A 26165-nucleotide genomic window follows, 5' to 3' on the forward strand; every position below is an offset into this window, starting at 1 on the left:
AGTCTCTATGATGGAAAGAAGTTTTTAAACCAAAACAGAAATCACTTTCCTTTAGTTGGAAATTATGTAATTGTTTCTCCCAGGCATTATAATAGCACCACACATTCCAAAATAGTTTATTAAAATCTTCCTTAATTTGTTCACTTTGCTATACACCTGAAACACAACACTGTAAATCAACTATACTTCAATTTTAAAAAATCTTCCTTAATCTGAAAATGAGGCTTGTGAGAAAAAAGGTATTTTTTAAACTCTAGGCAGAGATGCCAATGCAATTGTAAAACCTATGTCCCTCTGTATTATAATACAAGTCGCAAACGTACACACTTGAAACAAAATAATCTTGGGTGTGTAGACTCACCATCTGTATGGGTTTCTTGTGGAGATCTCGTTCTGTTACCAACTTCTCTTGGTCAGTGACATAAAGACCCTTCTGTGCTAAAGCCTGGATGACAGCGTCATGGCCCAAAAGGGGTTTGGCAGCGTCGCTCTTCAGAATGAGGCTCCCAGCGCGACAGTACAGTTCAGCCGAGAGAAGCAGATTCACAACAGGCGGCTTGATGTGTTCCTGGTCATACTGATCTGTGTAAAATGGCTCTCGAAGCTCCTCTGGCACGTTTTCTACAAAGATTAAGGGGAAACAATTTCTTACAAGGTTTTTATAAAAGAAACACAGTTTATCTAATAATCATTCATGTCTTAAAAGTTAAGATTCCTTCTAAAAATAACAATAACCCTTTAGCTGAAAAGATGATTTAGTCGACCTTGGCAGGTAATCTGGAACGAGAAAGAGAGAGAATTTTCCTTTACGGAAGATACGGTTCCGAGAATATTCTAAAAAGCGACTCTACCAAGCCATCAGGGAGAGACGTCTTCTGAGTCCGGGCAGTCTGCGGAAAGTATTCCCACGTGCACGCTGGAACACAGACAGCGAGCTACAAGGCTCCGAAGAGCCCATTCCAGCGGATCCGCTCACATTCAAGCGCTCACGATAACAGCTGCTTCCGGGCACCGCTAGGCCTCGACGCCTGGGAGTAGAAAATCCTTTGCCCAAAGCTGCCCGTCTCGCCGGCTGCCAAGCAGGACGCGCCCACTGCGCGCCGTCCCTCCGCCTCCCGCCGCCTCTGGCCTCTCCTTCCTGCTGGCCCGCGGAGGCTGCTGAGGGGCAGCTACAGCTGCGGTTCTCGGAGAACCGCCCTTACAGGTCCCGAACGCCAGCAAGCCCTGTTTCCTCCGCCTTCCCACCGACCCCACCCCAACCCCAAAAAGCCTTCCTGGGCACCCAGCTGCTCCCTTCGAGCGAGACAGACAGGGCAGCTGGGCGATGGGACGGTCTCTGAGCTTCTCTCTGGCGGCCAGGCCATCGCCCGGGAAGAACGCCAGGCAAGGACGGGCGTCGTCCCCCGCGAGGAAAGGCGGGCATCTGAGCAGGAAGCTGGCGTAGAGCCACACTCACAGAACCTGGCAGCTCTGGCCCGACACCAGCCAGGCCCCCGCCTGCCTCCTCCGGAGCATGAGGGCTCGGGGCCACCCGCCGCCCATCGCGGCTTTGAGGAGCCTCCTGAACAGGCAGCTTCAGCGTGAGCCCGACGACGCCACAGCGCTCAGCCACGTCAGCCTTCCAAAAGGTGGACTCGCGAGTATTAATATACTCCGTAGCAATTTTACCTTCAAGTTCTTGACAGGTCCTATCATTTAGAAAAATATTTTCATCAAATAACAGTATCATAATGATTGCACGTTCACTTTCTATATGAGTATGGTTCTGGGGAATTCAAGGATTTAGAAATAATCCTTACCCTCAAGGAGCCAGTAGTCTACAAATAATCGAGACAGACAGGTAAAGTTCAGCAATTCAGAAACTGGAGACAATACTAAGCAATAAATGATCAAGGGGCTTCCCTGGTGGCCGCAGTGGCGGATGCCTGCCAACGCAGGGAACGCCGGTTCGAGCCCCGGTCTGCGAAGATCCCACATGCCGCGGAGCAAATAAACCCGTGCACCACAACTACTGAGCCTGCGCTCTAGAGCCCGCGAGCCACAACTACTGAGCCTCTGTGCCACAACTACTGAAGCCCGCACACCTAGAGCCCGTGCTCCACAACAAGAGTCACCGCAGTGAGAAGCCCGCGCACCGCAACGAAGAGTAGCCCCCGCTCGCGGCAACTAGAGAAAGCCCGCGCGCAGCAATGAAGACCCAACGCAGTCAAAAATAAATAAATAAATTTAAAATGAGAAAAATAAAAGAGAAAAGAAAATCAGAGGAAGCATCAACTCCAGAAGCAAGATCATAAACTTAGTTTTACATATGCTGAGTTTGAAACAATAGCAAAAATACCCAAGTGGAAATATCCAAAAAGCAGCTGGGAATACAGGACTCTGGAAAGAGGTCAAGAGTAGATGTACCAATTTGGGATTTTGGAGACATCTAAAAATATCATCCTCATTTAATAATTGAAAACACTTTCCTTCCTTCATAGCTGCATTAACCAGTAGTGAGCCAGCCTTAAACTTAGCAGCTGCCTCAGCGTGACACATGAGCTCCGCTGTAATCTACAGAACACGGTGCTGGCGCTCACTTAAATTCTCGTATCACAGGAGCTAAATGGAAGCTACTCGTAGAGCAAATTTAAAGGGAAATTATTTGATTTGAAGACAATTATTATAAAATGTATACATAATAGATTTTTTTCCCCTATAACAATAAAAAGTGACTAATGTGGTGACTTGGTACCTAAACATCTGCTGTGCAAAGAAAAGTGACTGCTCATCATCAGGGTTGCAAACTTCACCGCACCTGTACATCCGCTTACATTTATTTACGGCTTTTACATCCATTCTCACACACGATCTTTATTACAACTTGGTGGAACTGTCAAATCAGACAATACACAGAAAAATATCAGGAATGTATAATACTTAAAAAGGGCTTTATGTGCGGGCACTGTCACAAACATGCATTCTGTCGTTCAATACTAACAACCCTCTTGTCCCTATTTTACGGATAAGGAACTCAAGAAAGGTTACCTTGCCCAAGGACACATAGCTGATAAGTGCAGAGTCTTAGCTCTAAACCTTGTAGCTAAACAGATTCAAAAATAACAATGGTTTGCCAGGATCAACAGGCTGGAAGGTGGAAAACATACAGCTTAGGGGCTATTTTCATTTTATTATGACGAACCCACAAATCTAAGTGATGAAAATGTAAGTTTCAAAAAGATCTCAACGCAAGGAAAAGGGAAGGAATCCAGCAAGTCAAAGAATGTTTCAAGAATATGACAAAAACAGATTATTCCACCCCAAAAGAATGCAAAACTGCATACTGAGTATTGTAAAGTAGGTCACTTCTAAGAGCAAGTCTTCAGGAACTAAATATGCTTAAAAGAAGACTTCGAAAATGTCTATCGTTTTGCCAACAGTACAAGACTATCATTTGTTAGAAAACAGTTTGGACTTGTATCACATTTTTAAAACAAATGACCTGAAACCACATATTAGAAAATAAACAGGCAAAATCAAAGATAAGAGGTTTCACCCTGCCCCTCACCTCCAGAGTACAAGAAGGTAAGAAATTAATACTTCAAGAAACTGAAACTCCCAGAATTGCAAAGGATAAGAGACAAGTTTTTCTTGTGCACCAGGACTTAAGCAAGAACCTACCTTACTCACGTTATTATAAATCCTGACTAGAGCTAAGCTTTGAAATTAACAATCACCTGAAATGCTTGGGCACAGGCAGAGGGCACAGAAACAGTCTTGCCCAAGGCACTTTTCCATAAAGCTGAGTTAGTACTAGTTGCATCCATGCACCAGCAAATGACACAGATTTCCTTAAAGCAGTGAATGGTCAGGGTGTAAGGGGAATGCAATTCAGAAATATCAGCACTCAACCATGGGAACACTGCCTTATTTTCCAAATCTAAAAATTATGTCTAAGGCAATTACTAAGACAGAATTTGTGAGTTTCAAAAACTCCAAGTAAAAGTAAGCCCTACACCTGGAACTCTAAATTAACCAAAAGACACAAAAATGGTCAGTTAACATTTTTTTAAAAAATCATAGTACTGGTAATCAAAGAAAGTTACAATGAGACTTTGCCTATCAAAATGGCAAGTAATTTTTAAACCCACAGTTGACAAGGATGTATTAAAATGAGTACCTCACAGAAATCCAAAAAAAGAGGGGAGGGCTTCCCTGGTGGCGCAGTGGTTGAGCATCTGCCTGCCAATGCAGGGGATACGGGTTCGAGCCCTGGTCTGGGAGGATCCCACATGCCGCGGAGCAACTAGGCCCGTGAGCCACAACTACTGAGCCTGCGCGTCTGGAGCCTGTGCTCCGCAACAAGAGAGGCCGCGACGGTGAGAGGCCCGCGCACCGCGATGAAGAGTGGCCCCCGCTTGCCACAACTACAGAAAGCCCTCGCACAGAAACGAACACCCAACACAGCCATAAATAAATAAATAAAGCAAAACTGTCAACAAGTAAAAATAAACACTAGTATAAAAAAAAAAGAGGGGATATATATATACTATAGCTGATTCACTTTGCTGTAGAGTAGAAACTAACACAACGTTGTAAAGCAACTATACTCCAATAAAGATTAATTAAAAAAAAAAGAGTACCTCCTACATGACCAGAGGGCAAGGACCATAATTATTCCCCATAATACAAACCGTAGCATCTTAGTGCCTGATCGTGGCGAGCACGAAATAAATATTTGATGAATGAAAATGTTATTATTTTTTTTTAATTTTAGTCATCAGTCTTGTCCTAAAGGGACTCCCAGATTTCAAATTTCCCCTCAACTCCCAGATTCTGTACTAGTAATCCTAATTTACTCCGAGTACCTGCTTTGAAAAACCTGACAGTTTTCCCCTAGGCCACTCTTTACTTCTGCAATAGTATCCCTCTCAAAACCAAACCTTTTCCAGTTAACCTACATTCACTACCAGCAGGAGGCAGCATGACAGAGTGGGGAAAACGGGCTTTGGATTTAAAAGCTGTGTCTTCCCTGACCCGGGACCGTGAGTACAGGAACTGCCTGTCCTGAGTTCGGGCTCCCCAGCCTGCACAGGTGTGCAGCCATGGTCGCTCCTGACTTCAAGTTCCTCCACCTCTGGGCCCACCACACCGCAGACGCTACAGGGTGCCACGTCTGTCCCTCAGGGCCTGGGCACCAGCTACTCCCCGGCCCCTCACCCTCCTCCCGCGGTCGGCCCTTCCCATCGGGAGCTCAGTCAGTGGTCATCTCCCAGATACACCTTCCCTGACCCCACGCAGTCGTCCTGTTTCAATGACTACTATCCCATAATATTTAGGTTAGCCTATTTCTACCCCCTCCCACTACAATGCAGCCTCGAGGAGAGCGGGATACTTTGAGACGCAGGGACCTCTCCTGAGCTCCAGGTCCTCACAACCCTTCACAAACCCCACACCAGAGCCTGGTTTCTCAGAAACATGGAAAGGGCGGGGGGGTCCGAGCGAGCTCTGTGGGGCTGGACTGAGATGGGAAGTGTCAGTGTGGACACATGGTGGTTGGCATGTATCTGTGACAGAGAGAGTCACACCTGCACGTGCGTGTTTCCTAGCTCTGTCTGCTAAATCCCAGCGGCAATAAGCCTCGCACCTATATCTCAGTTTCTAATACGCCTCCCATTAAAACGAACCAGGACTCCTCCAGAAATGGCTGTTTCCTCCCGGGCTGGAGCAGGAAAACTGCAAGATCAGCTAAGAACGTGTGTGTGTGTGTGTGTGTGTGCGTGTGCAAAAGCTAACAAATGATGGGACCATGTCAAAAGTTCACAGGATTCAGAAGGAGATCCCACTGACCAAACCTGAGACAATCTGAACATCAAAATAAATAATGACAATAAAAGATTAGAACCCACGGAATAAAACAAGAATGTCCACCCTGATGGAAACAAATAAATGAATAAGTATGTGAAAGAAAAAGAAGGGAAAACTCTTCTTTGTAGTGGAATACCAACTAAAAATGGGATAAAATAAATGGGATAACAACTGATTCAAGCAAGAATCATTCTGGATGCTAAATTGGTGGGTTTGATGAACAGGGTATTTCAAATTATCTCCCCACGAATTGCTTCTTAATTAAAGATGGAAAATAATAACTTTATAGTGGAAAGAAGTGGCAGATACCGCCTGAAGCGAGTGATCAAAGTCTGCACCACCAACTGAACGTACATCGCGTGTCCCCGACACAACCCACACTGAAAACACAGCACCTCTTCTGTGGTCGTCCCGCCAGGTTTGTATAACTTGAATCCATCAAGAAGACACGTTAGATCCAAATGAGGGACGTTCTATAAAATAACTGGCCTACAGTTTTCATAAGATAAAAATACATTTTAATAAAGGGAGCAAATCAACACTGCAGGCTCAGACATTTCGGGGGTACTGAGAACCTGGATTTCCTACTTCCTGACCCCCCCTCCCCAGCATCTCGGTGCATGAGGGAGGATGTCAAGTGGTCTGATCCTGGGAGCAACAGAGGATAAGGAAACTGCGCTCTGTCTAGATACTTCTCTGCGGCTGCCTAGATGCCCAGCGGTTCATCTCTGGTGCCTCCCGGGCATCCCTGCCCAAGCCTCCTGAGGGACGCAGGGATGCGGCCAGGCAGGGGGCAACGAAGCACACCTGCTGCTGGAGAGACAGGTGATGGAGGTGGCAGGGATGAGGGGGTGCGAGGGCGGGTCAGCTGGAGGCGAGCAGGGAGGGAAGGAGGGAGAGTAGAGAGTAGGTGGTCAAAGGACAAGAAGGAAGAAAGCCAAAGAAGACGGGGTGGCACCAGGGGACGGGAGCGGGGCGGGGGTCGGGAAACGTCTCCGGTTACTGGGTCTCCATCACTTCTTGTCTGGGGCAGGGGTCTGTGTACTGTTCCTTCAGACTGTCTAGGTTTTCTTGTTGGGACACTGCCCGCAGCCACACCAGAATCTCGTCGTCGTCCCAGTCATGGAGCCCAGGGGCGGAATGAGGGCCCAGCGTTCCAGAGAGGGCAGAGGACCACGAGGCAGGAGGTGGCCCAGGTGGAGCCTGCAGGGAACTGCCTGCTTGTGCCAGGGGCACCGGGCAAAGACAGTGACCAGGGCAGGGGCCCGCCACCCAGCTCAGCAGGCAGCTGGGGCGCTGAGGCTTCACCATGTCCGTATCACGGGAGACAGAGACAGACCGAGACGCCGTTCCAGGTTAAGGAGCCGACGGAGACAAGCCTACCAAATGTGATGCCCGATCCTGGACTGCATCTTGGAACGGGGAAAAGCAGCAACACGGGACATCAAGACGACGGCAAACCTGAACAGGGGGTGTGGACTAGGTAATACGGGGTCCAAGTTAAATTTCCTTATTCTTATAATTTTACTGAGATTACCTGAGGCTTATCGTTCATCTCTCATCAGGAGACAGCCTGAAGTATTTAGGGGTAGAGGGTACAATGTCTCTAATTCTTTCCCAGACAGCTCAGAAAACATTACGTGTGTGTGTGTGTGTGTGTGTGTGTGTGTACGTATATACAGACACACACGGATTTGTGTGGGGGAAGGGGAAGGGAGAAAATGGGACAAAAGGTTAACAACTGGTAACCCTGGGGAAAGGGTATGCAGGAATTCCTTGTACTATTCTTATGCATTTGAAATTACGCTGAAGAGAGTCATGAACCTCAAAGTGCCCCAAATCAATCTTCTCCCCAAGCGTAATCATTCCCGGGGTTCCCTGCGTCACAGAAGTACAGCGGCATCTAGGCGTTGTCCCTCAAGCCCCAGACCAAATCCATCACCAAACCCAGCCCAACCCTCCCCTTCTCGCAATCTCAACTCCCACCTCCTGGTCCTGGCTCTCGGAACTTTGCACCTGCACTACTGCATTACTCCTCAACTTGTCTTTGCAATGCTCACACCTGTCCCCACTCCAAACCATTCTCTACTGGAGCCAGAATCTGCTTCCTTCCCGTGGGCAAACTTGAGCAGGTCACACACCCTGCCAGACCTCAGGGTTTTCGATGACCTCTGCTTCTTTAAGGACTCAAAGCCTTCCTCTGACCTACAAGAAAGACATGCCCTGCCCCTGGCGGCCCATTCAGTTCCTGGAACCACGCACGCTCCCTCCCCCCGCAAAGCCTTTGCACATTCTCGTCACCACTGTTCACATGCTCTTCCTCCCTGTTCTTTCCTCCCTTCCAGATTCTCGGGGGCCAGTGATCCATTCAGTTTGGTCCAATAAAGGGAAAGAACAGAACAGTTATCCTGCCTTTCCTGTACCTCAGAAAATGCACTTTTACTTCCGAGGCTATCCAATTCTGTTATAAAAGATGCTTAAGTTTGTAAAATATATGTGAAACCTTTTAAGATATGTGAGGTAAAGACAAGTAGTAGTAAGCAAAAAGTTGTTAATCACGGACAGAACTCAAAGAATTTACCAAATAAAGGTTAAGTGGTTAGCAGCATATGTATGTTAAACATAGTAAGGAATGGAAAAACCAGAAGATACCTAATATTCATGAGGTCCCAACGTGCTAACTATTCATGATACACAAGATACACCAGGCAATAAATATTCATGATATATTAAATATACATGAGGCTAAACAAACAATAGGCAATGAACCCTAAATATACATGAACACTTAAAATTCATGAATGCTTAACTGGGCCACCCATCAGTGACACACATTCTGGCCTGCGTGTGCTCTGCCCAAGGCGCACAGGACCCAAGCCTATTCATCAGGCTTCTCGACAAGCCACAGCTGCGGCAGGCATGCATGTCCTCTGCGTCTCTGATGGAGCAAGTGTGCGGCCTTGTGTCACTGTGGGCCTCCTTGTTCAAACCTCAGCGCTGGTTGTTGCAACCGTACCATCTGTGGGCAAGGCTGATGGAGCACAAAGAACGAGGTGTGGTGTGCTGCAGGATTCGGGGAGGGTGTGTTAATTCACCCCACCTTTCTTTGCCCTCGCTTCTCACTGTAAACCGATTTAACAATCCCTGTGATTGAAGCTCTCTGAGTTTGTCTGTGAATATTCCTGCTCCGTGACCTCCAGGGTGGCTGCCCGGCAGTTCGCTGTGGAAACTTCTCCCCCAGGGCACCCAGACATTTAATACAGGGAAGAGAATTCCCACTAACAAACAAAGAAGCCGTGACACAAAGAGAAATAACGAGACATTAAGTGCCTCCTGGTGGAAGTACACAAACCTATGGAGTATGCAAAAAAAAAAAAAATCAAACTGGAATCTGTACAATTCTCTATATTTAGCTGTCAATGTATAAGAAATACAGGGGACAAAAAGAAACCTGTTAAACAATCTCATGGCGATCCAGGCCGTGGGAAACGACAGGACAAATACTATGGTTTCTCCAGTAAGTAAACTGTAAGGAAAACAAAATTAGATGGAGGGGGAGCCGATATATTTAAAAAACTTAGAGACACATACCAAATTGCAAAGGCTGGCCCCTATTTAGATACTGACTGGAACAAATGAACTGTAAAACAGAAAAGTGAAAACAAAAAGATGACTGGTGACGTGGAGCGGTGTGATGCTGGCAGCACCACGGCAAAGTTTAAAAAGGGAGCGCCTGGGGACTTCCCCGGCGGTCCAGTGGTTAAGACTTCACCTTCCGAGGCACGGGGTGCGGTTCGATTCCTGGCTGGGGAGCTAGGATCCCACATGCCTCCGGGCCAAAACAAAAACCAAAACATCAAACTGAAGCAACACCGTAACAAACTCAATAAAGACCTTAAAAATGGTCCACATCAAAAAATCTTAAACAATAAATAAATTAAAAAAAATAAAAAGGGAGCCCCTGGCTGCCGGAGACACTAGTATGTTTACAGATGCAATGACACGATGTCGGGGACTTGCTTTAAATAGCCGGCGGCTGGGTCGGGGGTGAGCCGCCGGCCGCGGAGGTCAGACGCGGGGTACAGGGAGCTCGCTGTCATCGTAGTTGTTTGGGATGTGCCATCGTCACATGGCTTTGTCTGCTTGAAGAGGAAGGAGGAGGCGGGAGAAGGGCAGAGAAGTTTCTCTGAGGAGCCCTGGGTGCCGTGGGAAAGGACGTGAGAGAGGGCGGGGCGCGGGAGGAGGGCTTCCCCCCTCTCTCCGCCACCGCCGCCGTCCGCCGACCCAGGTGCGCTTTCCGTGCCGCAGCGAACACGCCCCGGCCGCCCCGCCCGCTTCGCTCCCCTGCTTCCCCTCCACACCTTCTGCCGAGCTGCGAAATCCCGAGGTGCCTCCGGCCGCGCCTTCACCCCCCAAGCTGGGCCTCCTGTGCCGCTTCCTCGCTTCCCCTCTGGTCACTCTCTGCGGCTCTCCTGTCTTGGGGGCCTCCCCACACTCTCCCACGGGGTGACTGGCACCTACCCACCCTGTGTGTCTCCATCACCACCTCGCCTCTCATCCCCGAGATCTTCTGAGCCCCACCTGAGGGGGACTCTTCAAGGGCCCAACGCACACCCCACCGTCTCGGCAGTGCTCTGTCCCGCCCTCTTTCCTTCGCACACACAACCTGGCCCTCTCCCACTGTTCTGTTCCCCAGTAAGGAAAATCAGTCTCACACGCCCCACAATATCATCAGGTCTTACCTTTGACGCGCATCCACTTCCTTCCGTATCCATCCACCTTCAAGCCGCTGCCACCTCTCACCTGGTCGGTAACAACTTCCTAACTGTTCCCCCTTCACAACCCTTCGTCTCCCTCCAATGCATTTCCTGCTCTGTATCCAAGAGATCTTTTTCCTTGTTGTGGCCAAATACACGTAACATTAAAATCACCATGTCAACCATTTGTAAGTGCACTCCCAGAGATCTTTTGAGAAACAGTCTTCCAACAACATTACCAAGTTTAAAACACAAACTGAGTGGCTCAGGGTCCAGGAGGGAAGGAGATTTTCACTAGACCTAGGCTTTTACACCTCTGGACTTTTGAATCGGTGCCTGTCTCACCTCTTCAAAAACTATTAAGTGTCAAAAGTAAAATTTCAAGAACTTATAATCAAGACCTCTAAAGTCTATGTTAAAAAAAATGGAGGTAGCGAAAAAAGAAAAAAGGTTATTTCTGCTGTTTCAAAATCTGTTACAATACAAAATTCTACAAAACGCGTAAATTAGAGAAAAATTTACAAGCCAGCACCCTCGTCATATGAATGTCATAAAACAAAAAGAATGGAAAACAAGAAGACAGTTGAAAGAGAATCTTGAAAGTAGCAATAAAATGCCAGCAGACAAAAATGAAACCATCTACTTTGAAACGTTCCTTTGCTGAGGACAAATGTCTTTTAAAGTATTTCAAACATTTCAAATATTTTTTATTCCAAGAGCCTAAAGTACTTAAAATTTCCTTGTAACTCCCATTTAGAGACAAAATGGTTTGAAGGAGAGGGCTGGGAGTGGGAGTGGGGGTAGATTCAAAATAACTTTTCAAGATCATACACACATGTTCCCAGGAACCTATATTTGTTAAATATGGAGTAAGGAGACGAACACTTTTTCAGTGAACTGAAATTCTATTTCTTTATCTCAAAAAACCATTTTCAGGTGCTTCATAAACACGACTAGGCCTAACACTCAGGGTGCGACCGTGACGGTTACAGAGGGACTTCGGTTTTCTCTCTAGTGCTGGAGTCCCAGCCTCTGTTTTATTTTTCCCAGTTCATAATTGAAAAAGTTTATTTTTTTTTTAATTTTTGAATTGTATTTTATTTATTTTTGTATACAGCAGGTTCTTATTAGTCATCCATTTTATACACATCAGTGTCTACATGTCAATCCCAATCGCCCAATTGATCCCACCACCACCACCCCCGCCCCCACTGCGGCTTTCCCCCCTTGGTGTCCATACGTTTGCTCTCCACATCTGTGTCTCAATTTCTGCCCTGCAAACCGGTTCATCTGTACCATTTTTCTAGGTTCCACATATATGTGTTAATATACGATATTTATTTTTCTCTTTCTGACTTACTTCACTCTGTATGACAGTCTCTAGATCCATCCACGTCTCTACAAATGACCCAATTTCGTTCCTGAAAAAAGTATTTTGAATAAAAAGAATTCTTTGAAATTATTAAAGAAATACAATCCCATTCCACAATGGGAAACAGAATATCCAAAAGCAGCCTAAGTGTAAGATGGATCAATTCATGTTTCAATGTATACGCTTTTTCTTCTAAAGAAGGCAAAACAAATGCTTATTATCATGACTATTTGGCAAGCAGGGGAACTGAGACAAAGACTTTAGGAAAAAGGCCCCCAAAAAGGGAGCAGGTGGTAGAAGGAGAGCTGGAAAGACACTACAGTGTTGGGGTGTCGCCCTTTAACCCAGAATGTTACATTGATGCAGAATCCGTGTTTAAAAAGGAGAGACCCTGCAAGGCACAGGAAGGAAAGTGCTAAACGTGATCAGTGAATACAATTATTATCTCAGCAGAAGCACCACACTGTGACTACTAACAAATGTGTAATATTAATTTAAAGATCATTATTTGTAATTTACCAATAGAAAAGGTCCATGAACTAGGACCTAAAAAACTAGATCCACTGGGGTGGGGGGTGGGGACGACCCTGAAATGACAGACCGATGCTAAATATTTCTGTACTAACTAATCAAATACAAACAGGTTTGCTGAAGAAAAATTAAATATACTTTTAAATTCCACAAAAAACAAAAAATGTAAGACTTACTTTTGAACGGTTTTCACGCTTTCTTTGTGCCTTCACTTCCAGTATTATACTACAGAACTGTAATGAACTCTAGGCACAGAGGTATAACACAGAGGTCAAAATACAAACTTTAGTATCATAAAGGTTTTGACTCTAATTTTTGTTCCACCATCTACAAGCTGGATGATCAAGGGCAAGTTATTTAACCCCTCTAAACCCATTTCCTCTTTTATAAAAAGGGCAAACTGTCATATTTCCTAAATTCTTATTTTCCATTTGAATATCTGTGAAATCAGGACATGTAACAAATTTGTACTTCAATGTCCAAAAAACCTTTTTAAATTGAAGGTGTATCTCACAGTCTTCATAGCAGTGATTCTTAAGCTGGGGTCGTATTGGCCCCAGCAGACACTGGCAATGTCTGGAGACATTGCTGGGTGTCACAACTGGGGAAGAAGTAGGAGTGGGGAATACCACTGTCACCTAGTGGGTAGAGGCCAGGATGCTGGTGAAATCCTACAATGCATAGGACGGCCCCCTCAACAAGGAAGGAGCCAGCCAGAAGTTCTGCAGTGGGAAACCCTACCTTAGAGTGGCAGACGAAGAAATAAAATAGTATCTACTTAATAGGGTCGTTCTCAGGATTAAAATAAGGCATATAAAATGTTCAAAACTGTACTTAACACAAAGTATGTGCTCAATAAATCATAGTAGCTTTTCCAAAACTCCAACGTGCTTATGATAATTTATTTATCTACTAAACAAATACCAAATTCCCTAACGTGGTCCTTCAAACAATCCCAATTTACCTTTCAAGCTGCATCTCCCACTACTCATCACACAAACCTCCTCCAGTCCTACTGGGCTATGTTGTTGCACTAACGGTACTCGGGTTCGGAGCTCTGTGCCGGCACACAGACCACGTGCTCCACCCGCCACCCGTATTTGCCACTCAGGCATGGTTTAAATACCTGTAGCCTTTGACACTGTTAATAAGACCACCCGCCTGGAAACTTTCTCCTTCCAGGGCCTCAGTGTCTTTACACTTTCTTAATTCTCTTCCTAACTCTCTGCTCTAATTCCACCTTCTTTTCCTCAGCCTCCTCCCAAAACTAGTCTAAGTGTTCACCACCCTAGATTCTGTCTCAAATCTTTTCTGTCGCTCTACGGTGTCATCTCCTTCTGATTTCAATCACACTTTATACGCAGAAGATTCCCCAATTGCTATTGCGTAGCCTCACCTGGTCAATCGTGCTCCCTACCCACATTTACAGCTACCTACCTTACTAGATTTCTCAGATAAGGCATCTGGCCAACACATCAAGCTTAAGGTTCCCCAGAACAAAGCCGACTTGCCGTTTAACTTGCTGCTCGCCATCTCTGCCAGCGGCACTGGACTCACCCTTCCCAGTCCCCAGATCTCAAAAGCTCAAGTAACCTCATTCTCCTCGCCACCTCAGGGGGCCTCATCCTCCCCCCATGCACCCCGAATTCAGTCATTTAGAAACACTAGGGATTATACCTTTGCAATGTTTTTTCTATCTTTTGCCTCTTTTCCATTAATTTGACTTCTCCCCAAACAGCACATGGTAAAGTGGGAGGCCTGAAATCAGGTTCAGAACACAGCACCATAAGCTGGGTGGCTTTGCGTGAGTCCCTAACCCTCTGGGCCTCATTCCCTCATCAGTAACACTGGAGTGATGGACAGTTTCCACCTCTCAAGGCCATCATGATGATTAAAATGAGATGATACATGGAGAGTGACCGACACACAGTAAGTACTCAATAAATATTAGCAGCATTTCCGCGCGGCTGCTTCAAGCTCTCACCATCTCTTGCCCAGACTCCTACGAGAACTTCGCAAACAGGCCTCTCTGCAATCAGTCTCTCTTAACCAGAGTGCCGTCCACTGACAGCACATCCTTCACACGTGCATGAGAGTCAGGTGTGAGACGGGATTTTGAGAAAACGTGTTGGGATATATAAGGAAATGAAATAAGGGGTATTTAAAATAGCAGATGATTTTATATTCTCCTATATGTTTTGTAGTTTGTATCAAACTACACTGTATGAAAGGGAGAATGATAGTTGATAAAGTTGAAATGATAAAGTGACACTAGGAATTGGGCCTTAAGCTCCATGTTTCGAACTCCAAATGCTGGGAATTCCCTGGCAGTCCAGGGGTTAGGACTCAGTGCTCTCACTGCCATGGCCTGGGTTCAATCCCTGACTGGGGAACTGAGATCCTGCAAGCCTCACAGAGTTGCCTCCAAATGCAAGACTTTAGTAAGGAAGAAGGTCATAAAAGGGTTTGCACCCACCATTTTCCCCAAAGCACTTAAAGCAAACTCAGTAATATCACTGCTAGATGGGTTAAGCTGTTCAAATACAGCAGACACAGCACAGTTTAACTTCCCCCCTTCCGCAATTTGCTTAAAGTATCTATTTGGTTTACAGATTAAAATTCACCTAAACAAACTTATTCTTCATTTGATCAAAACCGTACCTGCATTCTTCCACAAAATAAACTATGAAGATTTGAGCTATGTGGAATATTTTTAGTGTAAAGAAAAAGAATATGATTCCAAGCTCTGACAGAAGACTTCAAATTAAGTAAATACTCCATTTGCTTTCTAGGTACTACAATGCTAGCGCTTTATTTACTTTTTATAGTTCAGTAACTTCATTCTGTGCCCAAAATTGATTTCTAGCTATCATTTTAAATGAATTGTCCAACATAGGGTTTAAAATTGACTTCTTTTTAATATGTCAAAAGTTAGAAACTTTCTCACAGAAAAAGACTAAATTGGTGACTGAGGACCGGACATGTCATCATTAAAGAAGCGATTTTAGTAAATCATAACTTAAATTTGGGCTAATGTTCTGAATGATTAGCTGAGCACCACCAGCAATACCTCTGAAATATGTTGTCTACTATCATCTGCCATGTAACAGTGTCTGCAGCAAATGCACAAAATTTACATCAAAAGAAATGAAACACGACATTGTTTCAACTCACTCCATATAAATTTATACTTTCAAATACTGTTGATTAAAGAATAAACAAAATGCACAAAGATAACATTCTTAACAATATAATTTCTCGTTACTAAGTGACTCTTAAGGTCTTCTGAGCTTATTTTCATTCCATTTTGAATATGACTTTCATCCACTCTAACTGTTGCCAAGACAACTGCAAGTACCAACAACGTTCACCTAAGCCATCTGAGAGTGTGTTAAGATCTGCCCATCCTTTAAAGAAAGTAAATCAATAAGACTTCTAACGCGTGCTGTATGCCCATTCTGCACACTGGCAGATGAGAGGCTTACTCTGCAGAGCAGGGTAAACAGCGCAGACTTAAGAGTCAGAAAGACCTGCACTGGCCCGCAGGATCCACCGCTCGCCAGATGTTTAACCTTGAGCAAATTCATTTGAGCTTCTTCCCTCACCTGCAAAATGAGGACAATATCTTTCTAGAGGGATGCTGTGGGAATAAACGAAGCAATGTGTTTGAGGTATCGGGCATACAAGAGGCATGCCTGCCCTCACCAACGCCATACCCTTTAGGCAGACAATCAAATCAAAGCTCACGTCTGCCCGTACTAAAACTGTGACCGTGGGGAAGTTGTTTAACCTCTCTCTGCACTGGCGTCCTCTCTTTTTTAAATGGGGAGTACGCTACCTACATCACAGAGCTGCTGTAAGTCCCGAACATACAACATAATGCAAAGCATCTAGCGCAGTGCCCAGGCACAACACACATTCCACTGACACTGTTTCTTCCTCTTCTCTTCTTCGCCAAGTGTGTTCAACACTTGTTTCTCAAGTGGTCCAGGATCTAGTAAACTTGCCTGACAGGCATCCAGAGAGTAGGCCGTTTTCTGGTTAGGAACCCTTGTGAATCCAGGGCAACGTTGTGACATCTGTACTACAAGTTTCCTCTCAGTTTCAGAAGGAAAGAAAATATTTTTGCTATTCCCTCTGCCTTCCATTTTGTACACACTGCTTTTCCACAGAGGTCACTATATCAATTTTACTCTTTCCATCTTTTCTAAATACTTAAATAGGGACTTCCCTGGCAGTCCACTGGTTAAGACTTCGCCTTCCAATGCAGGGGGTGTGGGTTCGATCCCTGGTCGGGGAGCTGAGATCCCACATGCCTCCCAGCCAAAAAACCAAAAACATAAAACAGAAGCAATATTGTAACAAATTCAATAAAGACTTTAAAAAATGGTCCACATCAAAACAAAATCTTTAAAAAAAAAAACCCCAAAACTTAAATAGCTTTCATTTCTCTTCTAAATGGATATTAGCTTCAGTATGCTGCTTAAGTTAAAACCAAAATACATCAATTACTTTCACCACCGATATCAGTGGTGCCAGAAAACAAAAATATACTAACACTTTGTGTTTCCTCCGAGCTGTCACTCTACACATTTAGTTCCAAAGAAATCTTTAAAATCTAAATTATTTCCAAATAAATGTTTTATTATATTTACTCCTGATGCTAGTTTTAAAACCTTTAACATCAGGACTTCCCTGGTGGCGCGGTGGTTAAGAATCCGCCTGCCAATGCAGGGGACACGGGTTTGAGCCCTGGTCCAGGAAGATCCCACATGCTGCGGAGCAACTAAGCCCACGCGCCACAACTACTGAGCCCACGCGCCACAACTACTGAAGCCCGTGCACCTAGAGCCCATGCTCCGCAACAAAGAGAAGCCACCGCAATGAGAAGCCCACGCACCGCAACGAAGAGTAGCCCCTGCTCGCCGCAACTAGAGAAAACCCCGCACGCAGCAACGAAGACCCAACGCAGCCAAAAATAAATAAATAAAACCTTTAAATAAATATTTAAATATTTAAATAAATAAAATATTTATTAATATTAAATTAATAATTAAATTAAATAAATTAAATATTTAAATAAAAATAAATAAATAAATAAAATCTTTCTACTTCAATATCAAAGCATGATAATTCAAATAAAACAGAAGCTGTCATAAGCACAAAATCACTGTAACGTGAAGTTTCCCTCAAAACTAATTCAAATAGTTTTCTAAACACTGAGATTCATTTGCTAGTTAACTAAATATGCAGCCCTGATAGTCACCTATGTATGTATCCAGCTGTGTATGTTTAAACAGTAAGAATGAATTAAAACATTTACCCACAAATTTTCACGGTCCTAAAGTTGGAAATAAGCCATCCTCTTCCCCTCAAAAAAAAATAAAACAAAAAAACCCCTGTATTTAACATCCGGAGAAAAGTCTGTAAATACTAAGAAACTTCTCAATAAATATTTTACACATCCAATCTTTATGACCTAGGCCACAGAAATCTTACAAAATAACTCGAAGTTATCAGATTAAATTACCTTCCAGGAGCATCTCCACATGAGAAGGTAATGCTTCCAGAGCTCCACAACATGGGCTCCTAAAGCAACAGCTAAGGAATTACAACAGGAGGCCTTTTTCCTGTCATTTTGCAAAGACTGGGTAAAGGTGGGAGTGTCTGACGCCTACTGTCCTATACAATTTGTGTCAACAGCACATGCCCTCAAAAAACTCTTCTATTAAAAAAAAAAAAATCCCACAGTAGGGAGTTGTTGTTTTTCTTAATTTATGAAGCCAAAATGTTTGGGAAAAGGAATGTGTCTGCACACGAAGTAAAAATAGGACGTGACACTCAGCAAGCTAAATATTAAATAGCTGGTTTAATAGAGCCTGAAACGTGTACGGGAGGACACGGGCTTCAAAAATGACGACAAAAATTAATACTGCGCTCCGACAGAGGCCACGGTGCAGTCCACGGATCCTGAATCGCAGCCATGGTTACAAATGTCAAAATCAATGTAGTCTGTGTGCCATCCACCTCTTTCCAATAATAACGAAACCAACTCAGATTTCTCGGTGGTGTAATCACAACTATGACTGTGGGGGAAATGAATGCAGCACAATGAGGAAAATACCACAAATTAAAACCACCCCATGTAAAAACATGACAAAATTGGTCACTGGGAGGGGGAAAAAAAAACCCACCCACTTTTGCTATCCAATAAAAGAAATCTGGCTGCATCCCACCTGCCCAAATCAAGGGCTCCTGATTGAAGAGCAAACCTGCGTTATCCCCCCTCCTTTCTTCTCCCATCGCGTCCCCGAGCCTGTGCGCGGAGACACGCGCGAAGGGGACCAGAGGATGGGAAACAAAACGGGGACGCGCGCAGCCTGCGGGGACGGAGGGATGGAGGGATGGGGGGCGGGCACCACGTACCTGTCCCGAAGGCCTTGGCCACCAGCCAGGCCAGATTGCAGGCGATTTTGGCCCTGGAGAAGTCATAGTGGTCGAAGGGCTTGATGGCTGGAACAATGAACGTCCTCCTCCCGTCCCGGGGGTCCGCAGCATCCCCCATCTTCACGCGCTCGGGGCGCCGGCCCGCCCTTCACATGGTGCTGCCGGCCGCGGGGTAGGCGCTGGGGGGTGGGGGTCGGGGTCTGGGTCCGGGCCGGGATCCGGGCCGCTCAGAGCATCGGCCCCGCGCGCCCGGCCCGGGATGAGGCGGCGCCGCGTCCGGCCGTCCCGCGAGCCTCCCGCGAGCGCGCGTGCGGGCGCCTCCCCTTTGTCTCGGCGCGGCCGGGCCCGGGCGCGGCGGGGGCGTCCTCAGCGGTCACGTCGCGGGGGCCGTCCCGCCATCGCGCCGCCCGCAGCGCCGCCCTCCGCTCGCGGCCCTGCCCTCGGGGCGCCCGCCGGCCGGAGCGCGGGGCCGCTGGGACTCGCCGGAGACGCGGCCGGGGGACTCGAGCGGCCCCCACCCGGCGCAGCCGGAGCCGCCGCGGAGAACGTCAAAGTCCCTGCGGCGCGGGCGCCGACAGCCGTCCCTCCTGGCACCCGCTCCCCGCCGCCGCCGCGCTGCCGCCCCGCGCCCTCCGCCTTGTGGACGCCGTCAGCCCGGAGCTCGGGCCCCGCCCGGCCAGCCCTGCCCCGCGCTTCCCCTGCGGCCGCCCGCGCTGTAGCCGCCTCCGCCGCCGCAGCTGCGGTTTTCCAGCTGCCGCACTGGACCGAGCGGCGGCGCGGGTCTGCGCATGCGTCCTCGCGCGGCCCGCCCCGCCCGCCGCCCCGCGGGGGTCCAGGCGGCCCGCGGAGCATGCGCGGTGGCGGCGGTGGCTCTGCTGGTCAGCCGAGTGCACATCCTGGCGTCCTGGCCCGGCGTGAGGCGGCCGCTGACCCTGCTGGAGAGGCGGGGAGGGAGGGGGAGACGGGCCTCGCTGTGGCTTTCGTGTTTTCGCGACGCAGTGCTGAGGCACAGAGAACTGATGTTTAGTAAAATGCTTATTCGGTGACACACGCTTTGCTGCCAACTTGTGCCTAAACAATTCCATCTAGTCCTCGAAGTAACCCGAGGGGGTGGGTGTGATCGCTGGTTGACCACAAAGGTATAGAGGTTAACGTGGGGTGATTAAGTCACACGTGGGGCTTGACCACGATTGAGGATCTGGGAAGCTCCGCACCGGTGTTGATTTCACGACTTCAGGATACTTTACTCCATGCTCTCCACTTAAATGTCCTCTCTCGGGAGGGGGCACATCCATCAGCGCCTCCAAACAAAGCGTCAGTTCCTGCACGGAGCCAACCGCATGACCTGGCATCCACAAGCCCTTGTGGCTGCATTTTGTCAGAGCCGCTCCGTTTTCCCGAAGGGGCGTCTTCTCAGATGTCAGTGTCCTGGCTCGGCCGTACTCCTTCTGTCCCCTTGGCTCACTCCTACTCGGCCCGCAAGGCTCTCACAGGAATCACCTCCTCCTGGAAGCCTTCCCTGACAGCTCTTGATCCTCCCGGTCAGGGCTGCCAGGCAGGTGCTCTCCTGTTCCCAGAGCACCGTGTTCTTGTTCTGTCCCAGCTCTTGCACGTACTGTACATGCAATCATCTAGGACTTGTCTGTCTTCCCACTGATGACAGCGTCTATCTCCCGCACCCGTGTAGGGCCCAACCCATAGTACTTGCTCAATTAATGTACAAGGACTCGGGATGGATATCATTGTAGTTCACTCTTGTTGAGCTTATTTAACTCAGAATTCCTCACATTATCTCCTTTCAATACATTATTGACTTTTAATTGTCCAACCCTGTGTATCCTCATTTCACACACATACAAAAAAAGGAAAGCTCAGAAAAATTTGAAAATTACCCCAGATCACACAACTAGTAAACTGGTTGACCCAAGATTTGAACCCAGGACTGTCTTACTGCAAAGCCCATGCTTTAACTACTAGGGCTTCTCTGGTACTCCCTGCCCTTAAGATAGAAGCAGGACATATGAAGTATGGGGGGTGGGGAGGGGGCTTTGGACCCTACTATCTAAAAGGGCAGCTCCACTGGCAAGCAGGCCCCTTTGATCCCTACAGATACTCCCCCGGAACCTAGTAGGGCATTACAGATAAACCTACTAACAATAGGGGCTACAAAAAGAAGACAAGAATAATACACCACAGGGTGGTTGATGTCATTTTTCAATGAGTGAATGAATATTAATAAAGTATTTCTCATGGGCCAGGCCTTTTGCTAGATCATTCAGGGGATAATAAAACTAGCATATGAATGATAGTTGACACAGCCCATTCATATGATAACTACCTTAATTCTCACATCCATGCTGTGAAATAGGCGTTATTACTATCTTCCAATTCTAGATACAGGACTGAGGATCTGAGGGATTAAGTTGCCTGGGCAAGATTTCATGGCTGATTCATACCTGGGGCTGGCTTCAAAAACAAGCACAGGTCTTCTGGCTCCACTCCCAGGGTTCCTTTCCCTGTGCCTGTTCCCTCCCCAGATTATGGAGGTTGACATGTACATAAGTAAATACAATACAATGATGTAAGTGCACATAAAGTGCAGAGGGGACATCCGGATAGAGGAATCGGGGGTTTCATAGAGACTCTGTTAAACCAAATGCACTCTGTTGAACCAAAGTTCACCTTCAATGAAATCCTAAAGTGACAAGTCAAATTAAGAGAAACCTATATACTGGAAAGGTTGAAGAGAGACACCAAAGCATTTCACCAGTCACCGTGACCATCTGCAAACAAATGCAAGATTCTCAAGGCCAGAAACCACGCCCAACCAACTCTATGCTGTGTCTGTGACCTAACACAGTGCTTCACTCACACAGGGTGCTGGGTGAATGCTTGTTGAATCTTACGGAAAACAATTTCAACCTAAATAAACACAATGAGGAAGAGAAGGGAGCACAGACAGTTGTTCTGCTTGTCCTTTGATTCAGTGGTGATGCATTTAGTAGCGACGGCATAACTATGACCCCAATTGGGTAGGAGTGTGTGTAGGAATGGAAAACAAAAAAATGCCTACACAAAGAGTAGCTTTTACTTTCAGGGAGGCTGTGAAACTTGGGGTCATAGTAGGAGGCTATTATTAACAGAGAAACACCCTGAGTACAAAGGAGGAGGATTTACTTTCAGGGAGACAGACACTCTAATAGGGTGCTCTTTGTGATACCTTCCGAATGATCCCTTTCAACAACTGGAAATCTCTGCAGAGGACCGCTGTCAAAAAGAAACGCTCTCGCGGCTTTCTTGAGGTATCTGGCTTCATTAAAAAACAGAAACAAAACCCAATGATTCTTTGGGCCAACTTGTCCAACTGCACAGCCATCCCTCTATTTTTTATCTCCAGGCTTGGAATCTAGCCATCAGGCCACAGTTACACTATTCCTACATGTCTATTCCTCATCCTCTCTGTTTTAAAAGTTGATCTCCTTTCTCCTGGAAAATCCACAGTGTCAGCCAGACTTCCTTCCTTGGGGCCGTCCTCCATTTCTCTGTCTTTGGATAGACTCATACATTTATTCATTCATTCATAAGCCAATATTGATTGAGTACCTGCGTGCTGAGGCTGCAGTGTCGAACAAGACAGCTGAGAAAGCAAATTTTGAATGGGAAAACTGAGAGATCTCGGGGCCTGGGCAGCCCAGCTCTCCTCCCGTTGTCATGATTACATCTGCGTAGGCTCAAAGCCTTGGTACTTCACCCACGGAAATCTTCATTGCGTCCCCTCGGAAACAGAGAAACACTAAACACTACACTACACTAAGCACTACACTAAGTGCACGTTATTTCTTTAACTGAAGGCGTGTATTCACATACTGTCATCCATGTTCAATTAGTTACACTGACAGGAGCTAACGCTTATTGACACTTTCTGTGTATCAGGCCCTGCTCCACATACATTAACTTTTTTAACCTTCACCACAGCCCTATTTTCCTCATTTGGCAAATGGAATAACCAAGGTACAGAGGACTTAAGGAGGTGGTGGAGACCTTATGTTATTTTGAAACTCAAGGAACTAGAATAAGTCACCTTTGAATCATCCAAGTTAAGAATGACCGGCAGGGTTGCGGTAGGTTTAAAAAGGACAAGAATGCTAAGCTAACCGATGACAATAAGAGGTTAAACTGGCTGAAGTATAGCCGCATCTGATAAACCAAGTTGGGGTAGAAGAGTGTGGGCCGAATGGCGGGCACTCCATCATTTCTAGACACGGTTGTGGTTTTCGTCCGCAGAGCTAACAGAGTTCTACAAGGATTACCTCATCAACCTTCACAACGACTCCAGCAAGGCCTGTGTGGTCTGAGGCCAAGTGTGGAGCTGCAGCAGCTGAAACACTGGGATCCCCGAAACCTCCTAGCGGGGCGGGAGGTGAGTCAGTGTCTAAACCCAACCGTGAAGCCTGGCCCTCAGCTTCCCAGGGGCGGCCCTCCCGTTTTCCAGATCCCTAAGACATTTGTCCTTTATTTATTCCCTGCTCAAACCTGAGTCTCCAGTAATGGGCAATGCTTCTACCACTTTCAGAATCATTGAAGACAGGTAAGGATGTTGGAGGAAACAGAAAGAACACCAATCTGGGGGAATTCCCTGGTGATCCAGTGGTTAGGGCTCTGTGCTCTCACTGCCGGGGCTGGGTTCAATCCCTGGTCAGGGAACTAAGATCCCACAAGCTGCATGGCGTGGCCAAAAAACAAACAAAACAAAAAAGGGAGTGAGGGCTTCCCTGGTGGCGCAGTGGTTAAGAATCCACCGGCCAATGCAGGCGACACGGGTTCGAGCGCTGATCCCACATGCCGCGGAGCAACTAAGCCTGCGCCACAGCTACTGAAGCTCGCGCACCTAGAGCCCGTGCTCCGCAACGAGAAGCCACCGCAGTGAGAAGCCCACGCTCACTGCAGCTAGAGAAAGCCTGCATGCAGCAACAAAGACCCAATGCAGCCATAAATAAATAAATAAATAAATTTATTTTTAAAAAAAAAAGGTAGTGGGGATACTGGGCTCCACTACTCTTTGGCCACATGATTTGGGGGAACACATGTCACTTCTCTGCTCTCTGATTTCCACTTCTGTAAAACAAAGGAGGTAGAGTTATGCAAATTCTAAGGTACTCGCAATGCCAACAGTCCACAATGGGAGCGTGACATCTCTGTACTTTACCAGACCATAACTGAAGGTTTAATCAGTCAGCTGGCTAGCACTCAAGATTTAAATCTTTAGAGCAGAAGTTACTTTTTTTATTTCCAGAAAGCATTATGATAGGATAATGCAAAAAGGCTAGGGGAGGTTACAGGACAAGAAATGGGGTCCTCCAGTGAAGGCAAGGACCAAATATAAACTGGAAGTGGGGGCTTCCCTGGTGGCGCAGCGGTTGAGAGTCCGCCTGCCGATGCAGGGGACACGGGTTCGTGCCCCGGCCCGGGAAGATCCCACATGCCGTGGAGCGGCTGGGCCCGTGAGCCATGGCCGCTGGGCCTGTGTGTCCGGAGCCTGTGCTCCGCAACGGGAGAGGCCACAACAGTGACAGGCCCGCGTACTGCAAAAAAAAAAAAAAAAAAAACTGGAAGGGGACTTCCCTGGCGGTCCAGTGGTTAAGACTGCGCATTCCCAACGCAGCAGGGAAGGGGGCACGGGTTCAATACCTGGTGGGGGAAGATCCCACATGCTGCATGACTCGGCCAAAAAAAAACCTGGAAGGAGTCTAGCAAGAGGGAATGGATGCAGCTGTTTGTGGGTAGATCCAGCAGTTCTGCTACTTGAGTCATCAAGGTCTAGAGTTTTAGAACGTCCCCTAGTCACTCATGAAGATTTTGTTCCTTTTATCAAGTTCTTGATGGAAACATCCCACATATCCACCAGTAGAGGATTGTGTCAAGACTGATCAAATAAACTACGCTGTACGTCGGGATCATATAGAGAGATCTCCAAGACATCATATGGTCAAGTAGAAAGAGGGGTGCAGAGTAGTAGGTTTTAGTTGGTATTTCGAAAACATGCCTGATGTGTTACTATAAATTCAGATTATGAAGAATCAGGTATATATTAAAATGTGTGAAACGATCATAAAATAACAATAAAAAAATTCTCGGGACTAAAAAATCCCGAAAACCAAAACCAAAAATACCTATTCATTGACTCTCCATGGATATTCCTGAACATTTGAACAGAAATTGGAGGAGTAGGTGAGAGACCTAGGTTTCTCTTTATATGCTTTGGTACCTTTTGATTCATAGGCAGCTTTACCTATTCCAAATATTAACTTAATCTATTTTAAACTCACCTCTTCACTCTTTCCGGCGATGTGGCTTCGGCTCCCCCGGAACCACTGACACTGTGCTCACAGAAGTCCCTCAGGAGCTCCCGTTGTGACTCCTGTGCTCCTGTTTCTTTGGCCCCTGTGACGTGTGGCACTTACAACTGCCCCTTTGTTCCCGAGGCCATCTTCTCTCTCAGGTTCCGTGGGCTCCGGGAGACCCGTGTTCTCTCTGCTGTCCTTCCGAACCCAGCAGAGGAGATGGTCAAAACTCAGCCCTTGGTCCCCTCCTTCCTCTACACTCCTGCTCTTGGCATCACAGGGATGTCTTTATGGCTTCAACTCTCACCACTGGACCAGGCGGTTCCCTAATCCGCGTCTCAGCTTCTGCCTCGCACGTGCTGCTAACGTGTCGTTGTCCTTGAGTCCTGCACCCAGCCAATGCGAGTATCTCTCACTTCCATTCCCTCTCATCCACTCCCACTATTTCTCACTTTCTGAGCCCACAGGTGAATGTGAGAATCTTCCTAAACCTGGATTTTGGTGATCCAGCAAATATCCACGACCAGCAAACTGTCATGGTTTCCGACTATGTGTCTGATACTGTCCTAGGCCTTTCCCGTACTGCGGCTTATTGAACTGAATAATACGATAGCACGTCATCGAGGTATTAATCACATTTTACAGCCGGAAAATGGAGGCCCAGAGAGAGTAAGAGAATTCCTCAAGGTTTCATGGGGAGAACAGCGCGGACGCTCAAAGTCGCGCCTCCTGATTTCAAGGTCAGGAATCTCTCCATCCGCACACACCCGCTTGCTCGCTCTGCTTGGCTTCCTAGGTGCGGTCTAAACATTCGCCTTGATTCTGAGGATCCCCTACGAAATGGCCTTCGCTATGTTCGTATTTCCCCAG

The 26165-nt window shown here is 46.8% G+C and overlaps 1 protein-coding gene across 2 annotated transcripts in view; it reads right to left on the reverse strand.

Annotated features, from left to right (window-relative positions):
• CAMSAP2 (calmodulin regulated spectrin associated protein family member 2) overlaps positions 1-19255 on the reverse strand; it is a 97781-nt gene extending 78526 nt beyond the window's left edge. For both annotated transcript variants that reach the window (XM_030844312.3, XM_060291512.2), the window contains exons 1-2: positions 18934-19255; positions 362-621 (exon numbers count right to left, since the gene is read on the reverse strand). In XM_030844312.3, the coding sequence (XP_030700172.1) occupies positions 362-621; positions 18934-19072 (399 nt within the window). In that variant the 5' untranslated portion in view covers positions 19073-19255. The remainder of the gene's footprint in view (positions 1-361; positions 622-18933) is intronic.
• Positions 19256-26165: the final 6910 nt, after the last annotated feature.

The sequence above is a fragment of the Globicephala melas genome, chromosome 1 (assembly GCF_963455315.2).
Source record: "Globicephala melas chromosome 1, mGloMel1.2, whole genome shotgun sequence".
NCBI classification, from domain to species: Eukaryota; Metazoa; Chordata; class Mammalia; order Artiodactyla; family Delphinidae; genus Globicephala; species Globicephala melas.